The sequence below is a fragment of the Melitaea cinxia genome, chromosome 29 (assembly GCF_905220565.1).
Source record: "Melitaea cinxia chromosome 29, ilMelCinx1.1, whole genome shotgun sequence".
NCBI lineage: Eukaryota > Metazoa > Arthropoda > Insecta > Lepidoptera > Nymphalidae > Melitaea > Melitaea cinxia.
Genome location: NC_059422.1, coordinates 5,696,701 through 5,707,779, shown reverse-complemented (window position 1 = coordinate 5,707,779; position 11,079 = coordinate 5,696,701). Strand labels below are relative to the sequence as shown.

The following is an 11,079-nucleotide window of genomic DNA, read 5'->3' as shown; positions in this document are numbered from 1 at the left end:
TTGTCTGTGGAAATGATAATAGGCATATCATGGTTTTAAATAGAAACTTAAATATACGACACGGAAAGAAGGACAGGCAAATGCTTATACATAGGATTATTGCAGTATTTTAGTAATCAACTAAATATTTATTTTTTAGTGGAAAATGATCGTTTTACATTGAAATTGACAGAAGAAAAAAAAACATTTTGTTGTATTTGAGGGTAGTTTGAGATCTATCATGAATGGAGGGAATCTTGCGAGGTCAAACTAAATGTACGTTGTATTCGCTTCCAAACAAAATTATCTCAATTATTGTCTACGCACTTACCTTTACTTTTTAAGTATATAATAATTCATATTATTTGTTAATTGTAAAGCTTTGATTCGTAATTTTATTATATAACTCGTTAGTTTTAAAGTCTAAGGGCTGGTGTCACCGATTGTGGATAATGTTATTTGATGGATAACGGTATCCAACACATATAAGTTAATAATATTATTGTTTACCATCGAATTCCACTATATTTATGAGATATTTATATTCGCAAAGATGAATCTAAAAGTAGTTTATGCTGTTGAAGTCTATTTGTAACTAATGTGCAGGATATACTTAATCCACAACATGTGTAACCGGCTCCTAAGAATCTTAAAATACTGCTCATTGATTATATGTTTATACCACGGTCTTATTACACAGGTCGTGAAACTACAGTGGTGGTACGTTGGCTTAATGGTCAAAAGCCGCCAGAGGCATGAGTGGCATGACGATCGCTTAGTGCATAAGACCGTAGTGCTGTGCAACGAAGACAGAATAGCATTCTGTCTCTTTTTCTCTCACATGTCACGCATCTATGTTTTAAAATATAACCAATTACAATAAAAAGCCAGTCAATATAACCAATACAATGTAACGTCACTCAATATAACCAATTATAATGAAGAACGTCACTCATAACCAATTACAATGAAGGTCGTCACTGCACCACGTGACGGCACTAAGCGATATTAGTGACGTACAGCAACGTACAGCGTTGAAGCGAACGAAAAGTTAGACATTATCGTACTAATCTCACCATTGAAATTTGGCTTAGTGTTCTGACCTGTGTAATAAGACCGTTGTCTATACTTTTGTGTTTGACGTTATTAAAACATACTTAAATATATGTATATGTGCCTTTTATTGTATTATTAGGCACATTATTTTTTTAATATTCTTATTCATAAACATGCAGCATACCTAACTTGGCATATATCAATTCTTTGAGATCACTGTTGATTGACATTTATATAAATTCTTTAATTTACTAGATTTATTGATTCAGCCTGTAACATCCTACTGCTGGGCATATACCTCTTTCTCCGTATAGGATAATGATTAATTACTACATTTATTTTGAAATTAAGTTTTTCTAAAACGCTTTGACACAAAAGGTACAAGTGTAAACAGCTCTATAAAACTGTTTTTATTCGTTAAATTATGTTTAGTTACTAAAAGTACATCGTTTTAATTGTGTTTACATCGTGGACTGTATTTTATAATACGTGATGTAAATATTTAAAGTACGAAATAAACTTTTTTCTAAATCATAAAAGTATTTTATTTCGAGTATTATTTATTTTTATTTTGGTAGATAAGGTTTGAGTTTGAGTTGAGTAATAATTGTTTTTTTTTTTTTTTTTTAATAAAATACAAATTTTTAAATTAGATTGACTTCAACCTATCGCAGTCATATGCTGGCTACAGGCCTGCATGGTTTTGCCCATAGTCACCATGCTAGGCAGGCGGGTTGGCAGGGCTGGATTTAGAAGACGCTGACGCTCATATTCGGCCTGTGCGTTTCAAAGCCAGCAGTTGGATGGTTATCCCGCCATCGGTCGGCTTTTTAAGTTCCAAGGTGGTAGTGGAACTGTGTTATCCCTTAGTCGACTCTTACGACACCCACGGGAAGAGAGGGGGTGGCTATATTCTTCACTACCGTAGCCACACAGTTGTTTTAAATTAGATTACGTAATTGAAATTAAAGTATTGTCTTTTTCTTGGGATATTGCATTCTCTAATTAGTTCAAATATTGTTTGATAAAATAACAGATATTGTTAAATAAAATAACAGATATTGTTAGATACAGAACCACCGACCAACTACCAACGACCAGCGACCAACTAATATTAAATTTAAACCAAATTATTTCTGTCACTGAACTAAGGTAGGCTACAGCAGAAAATATCCCTATGCTCAAAATCTGGAGCAGCCCGACTGGGAACTTCGACCTTACAGAAGTTCATAGCTGAATAAGTATTTATAGAGCTCCTGGACAGGGTCGGCAAAGCTTGCAAAGCTTTTGGTGTTGCAGACGTCTATAAGCTACGGTAATCGCGTACCATTGGGTGAGCCGCACGCTTGGTTGTTGCCTAGTTGCATATTACGAAAAAAGAAAACGAGTGTGCTTTATGGACCACCCGACTGAAGTAAAACTTAACGCAACTCTCTCTATCTTCACTAATATATCTCCCTCTGAACTTCCGTTCGTTTCGCCCGATCACATTTTTCGTAACGCTCTCGTCACGCATTCACCAGCTTACTGCCCAAGTCCAACGTGCGTAAAGGAGTTTTACTTAAAAAAGTCAGTTTGCATTACAATACCTACACATAGACATACGCATGCACATAAACTCAGTGTACCTTGTGTATTGGCACTTATGCTTATATTACAGATTTATATTTTATTTATCGTCGAAATAGATTCTCCCCTACTTTTATCGAAAATATATCTGAAAGTCCCTACAAGGTCCACAAGAATTCCATCTCTCTTGTATACTCCATTTAGTAGCACTAATTACCGCAAAAATGCTTTCATAATTAGAACCTCTAAAGAAATTAATACTTTGAATGATATTCCAGAACTTGATTTTGATTTATTTAATACATCAGTCGATGTTCTAAATAGAACTATGACAAGGCACTGGTTTGATGCGATTTCTTAAAGCTGTTGTGTGTATTAAGCAATTTATTATTATAATAATCATTACTTGCAGTTTAAGCTTTGGTTTTTATTTAGCAACTGTATGTATAAACGTGTGAATCTTTTGTGTAATAGCTTTAAAGTTAGGTTTTGTGTTGAAAAAGCACTGGATTAACGTAATTCTGTATAACTTGTAAATATGTTTAATTGAACGCTGTGCAATGGCTTTATATTAGTCACTGCTTACTGTACAAGCTCTAGTTTTTTTATGTAGCAACCGTATGTAACTTTTAAATGGTGTATTTTGATATTTTGAACACATTTTCTAACTTTCTTGCCTTTAATAGTATTTAATACTATAATAGTGGTATTAATAGTTGTTACTATTATAGGTGTAAAACTAATAAAATAAACATATTAAGTAAAGTAAAAAATGTATTAAAATTAAGAATTTATAAAGTTTAAATTCGAGTTTCAATCAATTCAAAGTTTCAATATTGTCGACGACGCCGTTTATTTTCTTGTGGATACATCATCTTTATTTTTCTTGCAGAATCATAAGCGTCTTGTCTGACTGTTAAAAAGAAAAAATAAAAAATTAATAACGGCTAAATATAAACTTATGTAAACATACCTATAAATTATAATCTGTTTTAGGAAACATTTTTTTGCATGTAAGGTACAAGATAACAAATTCTAGTAATTCATCTGTTTTAGAACTTGAGTTTTAAGTTTTAATGGCGTTTTTATCGACATTGTGGCGACAATTCGACTTTGAACACCCTAAACGAGTACTGCATCTACACAACAGTCTCGTTGTTCTCTCATTAATTTTAAAATCTAATAGTTTAGAAATGTTTTTGGTATAAATTATATTTGGTTGAAATTTTACGCCATGAAAACTGGCAGCATTTTCCCTTTGAACCGCAATTTCGACTCTTGAATAAATTTACCAGCCCTTTTGTCACCTAAGGAAGAAATGAGTTGAGGTCAATTACTTTAGAAATTTAGATTTTAGAAGTTCCTGTGTTACTTATTGATTATTAATGATTTCATTACAATTAACGCTAATATCATGTATTAAAAACAGCAGTTAGTAGCATTTATTAATAACTTACACGCTTCCAATTCTGGATTTTCTCGATACCTCGGCATATCAAACCCAATGGACTCAAAGTTTGTCTTCATAGACACTTCTGTAGTAACAGATTTGATTTCTACATTATAATTGAATGAACGTATAGAATTTTGATTAAATAGATTTACAAAATTATCGCCCTCTGGTATCACATGGTTGCCTTTATCGTTATTTTGTTCATCCTTTGGAAATAGCGTATCAAAATAATCATTAATTATAAAATCATCTAAATTTGGTTCTTTTGTTTCAATTTTTTTACTGAAATATCCAAATTTCTTAGCTTCTTCCTCATCAATAAATTCGAAATCAGACGAATGGTAACCGCTACAGTCTGAATCATTTTGATCTAAACTTTTTTCTTTTAGATCTTCACATGTACTTATTGATAGTATATCGCCTGTATCAATATTATTAGAATCTTCGTCGTCAGAACTCAAAATTTCTATTACTGTTAAATTATTTTTTGCAGATTCTTTAAAATAATTTTTACCATTATCTTTATGTTCAAGTAGAATGGCTCTAAATTGACTATTTTCATTTGGAACAAGTCTCTTAATATTAGAAGAATTTATATTATTATTAATTTCATTTTTATCAATATTGAAGTTAATTGCTTTACTATTTATGAAGATACTTTTATTAAGTATTTTTTCTTTGTCTATAATATTGACAGCATGGTTATGTTTAGAATCGATGCAGCTTTCGATGTTACTTGAGACGTTGTCTGTAACTTTAATAAATGTTGTAGGTTTGTTTACTTCCAATTTGCTTTTAATTTTACTGTTAGATAAAATTGTATATGTAGCTGTAGCGGGTATTGCAGGTTCATCTACATCAGTATCAATTTTGCTAATATTAGAACTATTGTCTAGAGTTATATTACTTATATCTATAAACTCTGGTTCTGTTTTGTTCTCAACAAGGATTTTCATATTGTCGTCTGGTTTGCTATTAGTATTCTTATATAAGTTACCATTCAAAATATCTGCATCTCTTAAATTTTGTTTATCAAGAATAATGTTGTTTTCTTCTTCTACATTTAAAACATTAGATTCAGCATCATTTATAATTAAATGGAAGTCATCAAAACTTATTGGATCTATTGTATCTGAGATATTATTATGTTTATCAAGAATTTTATCAAATTCTTTTAAACTTAATGCTGTACTATCTACTAATGCATCTTCAAGTGTGAGTAAAGGATATTTTGTACCAGTTTCGTATATTTTACATTGAATATTAACATTTTTTTCTGTATCATCATTAACATTATTACGTTCTAAGGATTCGCTTGTTTTATTTTCAATATTAAAATCGTTATTATTCAATGTTATTAAGTCTTGTTCAAGCATGGTTATTTCTTTGTAATCTCTGTGAGTTTCATTAGTGATGTATGTATTTTGCTGTTGACTAATACTGGAGCTCATCTAAAAAATAAATATAAAGTTTATTTTATATATACAAAATTCTCGTGTCACAATGTTAGTTACGTTACTCCTCCGAAACGACAGGACCAATTTTTAAGAAATTTTGTATGCCGGGTAGGTCTGAGAATCGGCTAACATCTATTTTTCATACTCCTAAGTTGTAAGGGGGATTAAGAGGGTTAATAACATATATTTGTGATTTTTTTATATTAAATTTAATTTACACTGAGCAGTATAGCATGTAGTGACTACCTATAAAAAGAAGTACAATCATCATTGTTTACCTATTAAGTATGTATTAAAACATTTATATTGTATCTTCTGTTGGTTGTCCTTAATAAATAAATAAATATATGGCAAAAAAGCGTTTGCGGGGTCAGCTAGTTTATTTGTATTATAAATACATGTAAGTAGTAATTATATAAGAAACTAACTATCCGCTCACGTGTATTAGAATATTTTGACTATTCCGTTTTATTCTGTTAAAATATAACCTATATTATTGATAATAGTGATGGAAGCATTCTCTTTAGTAAAAGAATTTTTAAAATCTGTCGAGTGAGATTGAGTTTACCTATCCACAAAAAAGATTCAAAAATAAAAATCGTTTCTTTATGATATTAGAATTGGTATAATGAGATATATAGTTTAACTTTTTATAATAAACTACTATAATTATAAAACTGAATAGTTTGTTCTTTGATTGAGTTAGTGTTAAATATAAGTAATGAGTCGAGTTTACTTTTAAATGATGTATTAATGTAATAAATAACACTAATAGTGAATAATATTCCCATTCGAATTTACTCGTATGTTAGTGGTTCGGAACATTACAATACACAAGCACAAACGCCTAGATTAGGACAAAAACTTTTAAGGGGTACCACATATGATTGTCACGAATCTGCAACACTAACGCATCTTCATTAGACTAAATAACGATTATTTTGTTCATTGTGGGTTTACGTTTAAAATAAGTTTACATGTAATAAATTCAATTAAATTAAATACTTACTTTCCAAGTATCGTTCCAAATTTTATTTACGAAGTTCTTTATAAGAAACATTAACTTTATTAGTGTTTTAATGTTTTTAAAAACCCGTGAACTATTAAGTGATTATTAAAAACAATTTAGGAGGGAAGATATTTTATTCTCTACATTTTTTCCGTAAAAAAAAAATATTACAATGGCAAAGGCATTGGACCTTACAGCCTATGAAAAAATTACGTAACTGGTACCTACTCAAAAAATAATTTTAATAAAACGGAATGACGAAAAAAAGTAACAAACCGAACTTTGACACATTTATTTAAAAACAATAATTATACATAATATAAATGTTCAAATGCAAAATTTACAACTGCAAGAGGCACTACATTGGCAGTGCGATTATTACTTAAAAATCTGTTTGCGACATAGTTTTATTTTCAAATGGCATGGTGTTGTTGAAAAGTAAATAGCAAAAAGAAAAAAGTAAGATTCTTTAATGTTCTTATACAATAATTTTAACCTATAAATAAATATACAATAAATGGAACAACATTTTGTTACTTTTTGCCAGACTTTTTAATGCCACCACTAACAAGAGGACCTTTCTGTGAAGCTTTGGCCTTTGCTTCCTGAAACGAAAAAAAAAAAAAGATTTTATTCAAAATTTGACAACAATATTTTATAAAAAATGTAATAAATAAATTCGAATATTTATATAAAAATGATTTTTTTTTATATACAAATAAATATTTAATAATTTAAATATACATGAAATATGTGTAATGTTGAAGGGCATGATAGAATGAATTTGTAAAATGACAATTCGAATGTGCTCGAAGCTCGTTTGAATAAAGTGGTTTTTGATTGTTTTTGTTTATATTTAGATTGGGGTAAATAGTTTTTATAACATGTACACATCGTGTAACTCATGGCTAATTATTTCTTTTCAAAATTTCATAGCAGTGTAGCTATAATAAGTAAATATTAAAATTAACAAATTTTTAAAACAAAGTTCAAATAAAAAAAATATTTTTGAATATCTCTGAAATTTTATGAACAAGCCGTACAACAAGTAAATACAAATGAATTTTAAATGTATTGTATTAAGTTGTTGTGTGGTTAGTAACAAAAATGTGTAGGCTCGAACACAAAATCATACCAACTTCAATTTATATCGACATGTAATACAACATAGGTAATCCAAAAATTAGACAATTAAATATGCATTATTAGAGATAGCCCCAATAATACTCATATCTCGGTCAAATTTAAGCAGGACCACATATCAAGCACCAGCTTTCATTCAAAAAAAGAATCATTGAAATAAGCACAGTAAAAACTTATAAGATAACATATATGAAATATACACTGTGTACATGAAATAACAAAGGCAGTTAGTGTCCTAACTTACTTCTAATGCTTTCTGTTGTTCCTTTAGTTTTTGTTTTAGTGCTAGGTCATCATCGTCTAGTTCTCTGGACGCTTTCTTCGGTGCCTTTAGCGGCTTCTTTTTACCTCCTTCACGGCCAGACATCTGAAAATTTTAAAAATTATTGATATCAAATTTTCTTTGTGAGTCTTTCCACTATTCCTCCGAGATGTTAAACTGTCGGTCTCAATTGTCATCAGACATCTAATAGAAAAAAAATCCCCGGCCCTTAGCGCTCTAGCGCTAGCAAGACTTCCTAACTGTACTTAAACTTTTCTCTGTATGTAATATAATTAATAATCTATTTTCAGTTTTAGACCTAGTGTTGAACCCGTAGACTCAAAGTTGTTTACTCAAGTCGTGATCATGCTTTCACTAGGACATTGGTTTAGGTCATCTAAACTATACCTAGATTAAAAATCATGCACGCAATCGCGCTTGACTGTCCATTTTTGTAATAAACCTTTAAACAGAATGCGAGCTCTTTTCCAGTGACATGCTCCATAGTGAATGGCAACAAAATTTCTGAAAACTAAGCTATTTATACCTAAAACCCGCGTGCCTGTCTCGATCAATGTGGTTTGAAAATTCGTAAGCATTTCTGGTCCAATAATATCCCATTTATATATTTCTTGCCAGTTTTAATATTGATTAATTTGATATGAAAATTTTTACAGCTTAATCTAAGTATGGAACACTGACATCTCATCTCTGTAGCAAATTTTATCCAGACTCATAGAGCCATCCTGTCGTAATAAAATAACGAACATCCATCTCAACTTTTTCGTATTTATAATATTAGGGCTGAAATGTTATGATATATTTTGAGTGTTACTCGTATAATATAAATCAAAATATTATCATATTAATCTCGCATTCGGCTTTAAACGACGTAAGTGACTTACAATGCGTCGGTCTGAACGAATGCTGATGTTTTTTTGAGATAACCTATATCATTACGTTCACGAATAAAACATATCATGAAAACTTTTTAGAAAAATAGTAAAAGCTAAAATTTTAATATTAAAAGTAAAATTACTTACGTTTAGTGATTAATTTGGTGATGATTTAACAAAGAGATGATTGTAGCACACTATGTATGACGTTTGTGTATTTTTTTAATTTTGATTGTTTGATTTGACATAGATTTGACCAAATTTGAAGGTGGCGATGGAAAACAGACGATAAATCGCTAACTTGCTCATAGAAATAGATTTATTGTCTATGATATATTCAAATTTTGATAAATTGATAAAAAAAACTAGTCCACGTGAAATTTAACAAAAAAGTTATTGTTCAGTTCGCAGAATTATAAAATAAATAAATTTCTGAAATAAAAGTAGTCTATTGTTACTCCTTATTACATCAGCTATCTGCCAGTAAAAGTGCCGTTAAAATCGGTCCAGCCATCTCAAAGATTAGCCGGAACAAACAGACAACAGACAAAAATTGTAAAAAATGATATTTTGGTATATGTACCGTATGTATGTTCCACGGACGAAAAAGTGTCACGTTCCACCTGAGCCTGAGAGTGCAAGAGAGAGCGCAGAACAAGCGAGAGAGGCACACTCGGCCAAAGTGTTGGCTTGCGACACATTTAACTTATTTCTCGCATGACGTCAGAGCCAGCAGTTCGAAATAATTCAGTGATAATAATTCAATTCAATTCATAAAACTATGCAATTTTTCATCAATGCTTCGTTATGACGTTATCTCGTAAAACTATAGTCCATAAACCGACTTTACAGAATACCAATTTTCGAAGTGAAAACTTCTTTTGGCTCATCGCACACACACTTTTTTCAATTTTTATTTATTCAATTACTCATTGTAATTCTTCTCACTACCACATAAATACAGATATCAATATAATTAATATAGACCTTTATATAATCAAGCTGAAGGCAGTCCAGGCATGATCGCAAAATAACAATTTATCACGGTAGCCCTATAATGATACAAATAGTATCATTATTACTATTTTGACTACTAATTGTTTAAGCTATTCACTTCAGCCGATCGCAGTCCACTGACTGTTGGACATAGGTCTCCACAAGTTCGCGCCAAAAAATGGCGTGAACTCATGTGTGTTGCCCATAGTCACCACGCTAGGCAGGCGGATTGGTGACCGCAGGGCTGGCTTTGTCGCACCGAAGACGCTGCTGCCCATCCTTGGCCTGTGTGTTTTGAGTGCTTTATAAGTTCCAAGGTGGTAGTGGAACTGTGTTATCCCTTAGTCGCCTCTTACCGCCACGGGAAAAGACTAGGGGGGTTTAGGCTATTAAATTATGGAATAGTCTGCCTTTACCTGTAAAGTTCTGGTGCTCTCTGAAGTGACGATGGTTGGTTAATTAGTTACTAGACCCAACAGATGTGGCCTGTCTTGATAACGCTCAAACTCATGAAATTTAATTAACCTTTACTTTTTCTGAAATTTTACAATTTTCTGCGCAATTTTCTTAATTAATGTTCCTTCTCTAAGAAACTTTCACAACGTGTGCCAAACTTTTAAAAAAGGTTTCCTAATCGGTCCAGAAGTTTTGGAGTTTAGCGCTTAGCAACAAATTTTGCGATTCCTTTTAATTTGTACAGATTAAAAAGTGATATTAAAATGATAGATTTAAGTTTGTATATGTACGATAGTAATGTATTAATTGTACGTAAAGAAAACGTAATCAAACGTAAATATATATATTTATACGGTCGAATTGAGTAACCTCCTCCTTTTTTGAAGTCAGTTAAAAAGTAGATAAAATTGCGTAAAAGAATGCAAGGATAAATAAAAATACAATAAGGTAACACCATCAAAATAAAGATTTGAAATTAATTTATTCAAGTAGGCTTCAAAATCACTTCAAATTGTCATTTTGCAAATTAAAATTATATGAATTTATATAAATTATAACACATGACTCACAGGAAGGTACCACCGATTCAAAACGTAGATTCTACAGAGAAGAATCGAATAGAAAGAGTCAGTCTTTTAAAAAATATATGAGTGTACTTATGTACGCACGTAAGAAGTTATACCTCATTGGCTAGCTAACTTCATGTTGCTAACTTCTTCTTCGTTAACTAGCTAACTACAGGTTCCAGATTTTTTTGTTACGGTGTGTGCGGTATTGTAAAAATTAACTCTCATCATTTTTCC

The 11,079-nt window shown here is 30.9% G+C and overlaps 1 protein-coding gene across 1 annotated transcript; it reads right to left on the bottom strand.

Annotated features, from left to right (window-relative positions):
* Positions 1-6,989: 6,989 nt before the first annotated feature.
* LOC123667836 (translation machinery-associated protein 7 homolog) lies at positions 6,990-9,110 on the bottom strand. The gene is made up of 3 exons (XM_045601674.1): positions 8,972-9,110; positions 7,911-8,033; positions 6,990-7,128 (listed from the first exon to the last, which is right to left on the bottom strand). Exons 2-3 carry the CDS (start codon positions 8,031-8,033, stop codon positions 7,057-7,059), a joined length of 195 nt encoding a protein of 64 aa, XP_045457630.1. The 5' UTR covers positions 8,972-9,110; the 3' UTR covers positions 6,990-7,056.
* Between the last annotated feature and the right edge of the window lie 1,969 nt (positions 9,111-11,079).

Bases quoted from the DNA above. Each gene is read 5' to 3' on its own strand.
- LOC123667836 (XM_045601674.1), bottom strand. From the start codon at position 8,033: ATGTCTGGCCGTGAAGGAGGTAAAAAGAAGCCGCTAAAGGCACCGAAG. The intron at 7,129-7,910 runs GTAAGTTAGGAC...TTTTCGTTTCAG, and splicing joins AACAACAGAAAGCATTAGAA to GAAGCAAAGGCCAAAGCTTC.